General features: G+C 35.4%; 1 protein-coding gene across 3 annotated transcripts in view; it reads left to right on the top strand.

The window, feature by feature from the left end:
* LOC107666759 (protoporphyrinogen oxidase-like) overlaps positions 1 to 5,868 on the top strand; it is a 16,853-nt gene that overhangs the window by 3,905 nt on the left and 7,080 nt on the right. For all 3 annotated transcript variants that reach the window (XM_016458192.1, XM_016458191.1, XM_016458193.1), the window contains exons 4-11: positions 785 to 900; positions 980 to 1,112; positions 1,273 to 1,417; positions 2,224 to 2,417; positions 2,559 to 2,622; positions 2,994 to 3,112; positions 3,329 to 3,442; positions 4,689 to 4,838. In XM_016458192.1, the coding sequence (XP_016313678.1) occupies positions 785 to 900; positions 980 to 1,112; positions 1,273 to 1,417; positions 2,224 to 2,417; positions 2,559 to 2,622; positions 2,994 to 3,112; positions 3,329 to 3,442; positions 4,689 to 4,838 (1,035 nt within the window). The remainder of the gene's footprint in view (positions 1 to 784; positions 901 to 979; positions 1,113 to 1,272; positions 1,418 to 2,223; positions 2,418 to 2,558; positions 2,623 to 2,993; positions 3,113 to 3,328; positions 3,443 to 4,688; positions 4,839 to 5,868) is intronic.

Raw genomic sequence — 5,868 nt, 5'->3', positions numbered from 1 at the left:
TAAAACTGCTAACGTTACAGCAGCGGGGAAATGAATGTGCATGAGTTATTTTATTTAATCTGTGTTACTTCAATGTTTTTTTTTACCTAAAATATTGAGACTCTGATGTTAATGTGTCTGCATTCAAGCATTTCAGTGGGCTTAAACAGATCACCCTTTACAGCAGATTTAGTTCACAAACAACTGACAGTTTAGACCTAAATATGATTTTCAGTTATAATTAATCCTAAAAATCGACATTAGTAACTTACTTTTAGCAGCATCAATCGCACTAAACGGTTCATTTGAATCAGTGAGTTGTCGACTCGAGAACAGCTGCAATCGGTTAATTCTAATTCGTGAATGAATCATTTGGTGCGATTTGCTAATCGATTTAAAAGGTTCATTGAAAAGAATCAGTTCGTTCTTGAATCAGGCACCGCTTCTGCGTGTCAGAGCACTTGATATATTATAAGGAGTAACGATATGTTTTATGAAATGTAGTGAAGTAAAAAGTACGATCTTATGCTTTGGAATGTAGTGAAGTAAAAGTAAAAGTTACTCAAAATAAAACTACTCCAGTAAAGTACAGATACTTGAAAAATGTACTTAAGTACAGTAACGAATTAAAACTACTCCGTTACTGTCCACCACTGGATTTACCTGAAGTACCTTGAGGAAGAGTGAAACTGTATTCCAGGAGACAGAAAAGACTGTATTTACAATGTACATTTCCTCAGGCTTTTAAAGATTAATGCTCATATTTATGAAGAAGGAATATTCTAGTTATTGTTTTCTTGTGCAGGTCTCTGAGTTGGGTCTTGAGTCTGAAATACTGCCTGTTACAAAGGATCATGTGGCGTCTAAGAACCGCTTCCTGTATGTGAAGGGACAGCTGCACAAGATGCCATCGGGACCAGGGTGAGAAGAAACTCCACTCTGTGTGCAGTTACCTATTTGAATTCATAAATATTCCTTATCTTGTTCTCCTTTCTTCTAGTGGGGTTATCTGCACCATCCCTCCTTTCTCTCGACCCATAATTCAGAGCGTTCTGAAGGAGGTACTGATCAGGAAAGGGACAGAGGAAGATGAATCTGTGCATGCATTTGTGTCCAGACGAATGGGTTCTGAGGTGAGAACTAGCATGGAGACTCAATGACCTGTTAAATGATCCATGCTGTCCTTGTCCTGTACGATGTGCTTTGCTGTAATGACAAATCAGTCTCAAATGTGTAGCGACAGGAGAGAATCTGAAACTGATTCAGGCCACCTGATTGTCTCTCTCCATGCAGTTGGCTGATATAGCCATAGACAGCCTGTGTAGAGGAGTTTTTGCTGGAGACAGCAGACAGTTGAGTGTACGGTCCTGCTTTCCACCTCTTTATGAAGCAGAGCGGTCTCGGGGCTCCATCGTGCTGGGCATGCTGATGGGTTCAGGTGAGGGCGCAGAAGGGCCAGTAGGTGTAAACCTAGTGTTCACCTAATCTGTTTTTGTAATTTCTTTTTTGCCACCATGTAATGCATTAATATGACTTTGAATTTATATTTGCTTCTTTTAAGGAGCATTTCATCTAAATGTTTAAGACAAATGTGAATCCTTTTGGCCTATATACTGTATATTAACAATAATAATAATAATAATATAATAATAATAATTATCATTAACAATAATACTGAAAAAAATAATAAAAATAAAATTAATAATAAAAATAACAACAACAAAATAATTATTTATATTTTTTACAAAACGTGTTGCTAAATAGTTTAAAATTGTTTGAAATTTTGTTGTCACTTTTGATCAATTTAATGTAGTGCTATATAATGTATTATCAATTGAATGGAAATATATATCCATTATAGCAACTGTTAATATTGTATTCGCAATTCGCATATAATGATGACATTACGTTTTACGACATTGATATTTATATATTCATGGTTACACCTTTAAAAACCATAATGCATAATTTTTTTTTCTATTGAAAAATGTTGGGGAAATAATTTTTTATATTTGTTTATCATTAATAGGTAATTATTTATTAAGATATTATCATGTATTTTAATCATGATTGCAATTACTTATGGATAATTTATGTTTATAATTATTAATTTAATAGATTTAGGATTTTGTTGTTTATTATAAAGACTTTAATATACCTTTTACAATGCATAATAGAACATAACTTTCTTCATAGAAAGTGTTACTGATTAATGTTTGTTTGTTTGTATTCATATTATGTAAGGAGGTGGTCCTAAAGTAGTCCCTTCTGACTTGGCAAAGAGAGCATCTAAAGAGTCCTGGACTCAATGGTCTCTTAAAAGAGGCATGCAGGCATTCCCAGAGGCCTTGGAGGACATGCTGAAGAGACGAGAACGAGTGGAGCTTCATCATCATGCCAAAGTGAAGAGTCTGAATATGAACGGTGGAGGCTGGGAGGTGAGATGATGGCCCAGCAGAAAGACATAACATATTTTGACATTCAACCTAGATGGACTGACTCAATATCTTTTAGTCCATCAGTTATGATGAAGAAACTGAGTGTTGTTTAACTAGTTTTTAAATATATATTTTAAATAGATCAAACTAGATGATGGCATCTCTTTGAAAGCTGATGATGTGATTTCTACGCTACCTGCATCAGGTAAATTCACTCATTTTACAGTGGTGTACTCCAATGTTTCCTATTCTGGTACACAACATTTGTTTTGCTTCATTTTAAGTCTAATTTAGTGAGTTTATTTAATGATTGATACAAGCTGAAAAAGTCCAATAGAAATGCATTTACATTTACTGTGTGTATTCTCACATTCAATTCACATAGCGAGTTCCCAACTGAAGTTAAGTGTGATCACTATTGCTGTTGCGCTGTAGGTTCACACACTGCTCTCTACCCAGACAACATGCCTATTAATAGAAAGTATTTTTCTATTAATAGGATTTAATATTAATTCTAATATTAATTTAATATAAATTTTAATTCATTTATTTATGTATTTTTATTTATTTAACCAGAATTGGCCTCTGTGCTGCCCCCAGCTGCTCAACACCTGTCGGAACAGCTGCGATCCATCGCTTCTGTAAATGTCGCTGTGGTGAATTTGGAATATGAAGGCTTCATCCTTCCTTTTACTGTAAGACTTCACTCAGTGATTTTAAATACATGAGACAAAAAATAATGTAGGCCCCTAAACCATTAAATGCTCAAGTCTGGTTGTTTTGTTCAGTTCATATTCTCATTGCCTGGAAGATCTTTCCTAACTGTACATACATCAAAGCACTTTATGCATGTGTAGGCATTTTTAATATTGAGTGTGTTTGTATATGTGCACATGCTCTAAATATTTCAGGGCTTTGGACATTTGGTGCCTTCCTCTGAAGATCCTGGTCTGTTGGGGGTGGTGTACGACTCTGTTCCCTTTCCACAACACAATCGGAGTGGAGGATTGACCACTAGACTGACGGTGAGACTGACCTCTCATATACACTAAGGTTTTTTCTACCTTCTACATTCAGTAGATTTTTTTTTGTAAGAAATTAATAGTTTTATTCTGCAAAGACACCTTAAATTTGCCAAAAGTGACAGTAAATATTTTTACATGGTTAAAAAACAGTCAAAAGCAAAAAGTAAAGCAGCACAACTGTTTTCAACAATGATGATAATAATAAATGTTTTTTGAGCATCAAATCAGCATATTAGGATGATTTCTGAAGGATCATGTTGTGACACAGAAGACTGGAGTAATTATGCTGATAATTCAGCCTTGTCATCACATCACATTTTAAAATATATTAAAATAGAAAACCGCTATTTTAAATTGCAGTCTTATTTCACTTTTTTATTTATTTATTTATTTAGCCATTTTGATCAAATAAATACAACCTTGGTGAGCATGAAACTTTTTTTTTTTTTTTTCAAAAATCTTACCATCCCCAAACCTTTGAGCAGTAGTGTACAGTTTATTGCACACTATCCACAAAATTATGATTTTGTAGGTTTCATAGGATATTATTGTGAAATGTTTATTATAAAATATTTTATTATTTTTATTATAAAATAAAAGTTAAAACATTAAGGTGGGGACAAGGCTAGAAATAGGAAATCTGGCAAAATGAAAGTAACACTTTTAAAAATAAAGAAAAAATACATAAAGAAACAAAATTAAAAACACATTGGTGAATATTTGCCGGTTTAGAAAATGAACCTGATGCTCTCAAAGGTCTCTGGAGAGATGCGTCTCTAAACCAATAGCCCCATCAGCGATTTGTGAGTCTCTGACATGAATTCTTCTCCCTTCCTCTTTTAGGAACATATTACATGCGGTAATAAAAATAGCCTTCGGTACTCTGTGGTCCTCACAACAACAAAAATTGCCATTGCATTATTCATTTCTCACCCACTTAAATCATTATTAATTTAATAGTTAGATGTCCTTTGCTTAGAACATGTTGTTTTTCCCCTGCTTGAAAACTATATAGTCGAGAGGCCAAAAACTTCTAGATTCAGAGTGCCATTAGAGGAGCTGAAATATGCTTTGAGCAGTGTTAGCAACCTGAATAACATAATGCAACTCCCTCCAGCTGGGGAATCCGTCCTGTGAGTGGATGTTATGAGGATGATCCAGCTGTTATCATGACAGTAGCCATTTCTGTGAATGGTGTTATTTTCTAGTGTAATTACTAGCAGTTTGTGTGTGTGTTTGAATGAAGGTGATGATGGGGGGCGCGTGGTTTGAGCAGACGTTTGGTCATCCTGATTCAGTGACGAAGCAGATGCTGTTGGATCGAGCCACCCAGGCTGTGACCTCTCACCTGGGCATAAACTCTCAACCTGTATGGAGCTGCGTCGCTTTACACAAGGTGAGACTATGTGTTTAAATAACGCAAAAAGCCACTGAGGCTGTGCATTACAGTGATTTTACAACAGGTGAGGTGTGTTCTATGCAAAGCGGTATACCTAAAAACCCCACATTCTCTGTAAACATGGCCTTGAGTAGCTTATTGATATTATAAAATATATTCAAGTATAAAATAAAACGACATAGAAATTTAAGGGGGTCTGAATACTTTCCGTACCCACTGTACATGCCTCTACCTACATTTCAGCAAAACTAAAAAAACTTTCTTATTCATATGAATCGCTGCAGTTTCCAGTTGAAATGAACACTAGAGGCAGTAAAACTCCCACAACTTTTATTCCTTTTCACACAAAGTATGATTTGCAGGTTCACAGTTTCGATTAGTTGATGAATATTATGTTATGAATTCAAAACAATTTTAAGATGCTGCGAGATTTGAAAACTGGTGCATTTGAAGGTTAGCGTCAAATATCCAGCTTCATATGCATGAGTTTTCAAATTCAGTAAGTTTGCTCGGTAGCTCACGCGATACGGCGTTGCACTTAAAGGGTTAGTTCACCCAAAAATTAAATTAGCACATAAATTACTTACCCTCAAGTCATCCTAGGTGTATATGACTTTCTTCTTTCAGATCGATGTGTTTTTGTAAGAAAAATATCCATATTCAAAACGTAATAATCACTTTAATGTAGCTTGCGCTCACTGTTGTAAAGGGAAGCAGTTCCGGGCGGATGACGTATGGAGGTCGACTTTGCAGCTTCGGTACGAACCCCATCAAACTACGGTTCAACAAAACAATTTGCCAGGGTCACGTATTGAACCCGCGTTTTAGCGCCACTCACTGGACCTTTGAAACTGCCGCGAAATGTGCAGTAAGGTACGTAATAACGGTGCTGCAGATATGTTTTTAGAGGCACGTATTTTGAATGAGCCTGGGTTGAAATAAAAAGATAAAGATATACTGAAGTGTATTTGATTGTGCTAAAGTGGAACTATTGCAAGTATACTTCAGGTACACTTTAAATATTTGG

Source organism: Sinocyclocheilus anshuiensis, unplaced genomic scaffold (assembly GCF_001515605.1).
Source record: "Sinocyclocheilus anshuiensis isolate Anshui unplaced genomic scaffold, SAMN03320099.WGS_v1.1 scaffold267, whole genome shotgun sequence".
Taxonomy (NCBI): domain Eukaryota; kingdom Metazoa; phylum Chordata; class Actinopteri; order Cypriniformes; family Cyprinidae; genus Sinocyclocheilus; species Sinocyclocheilus anshuiensis.
The sequence above is the reverse complement of the archived record's forward strand: the minus strand, read 5'-3'. Positions and strand labels throughout refer to the sequence as shown.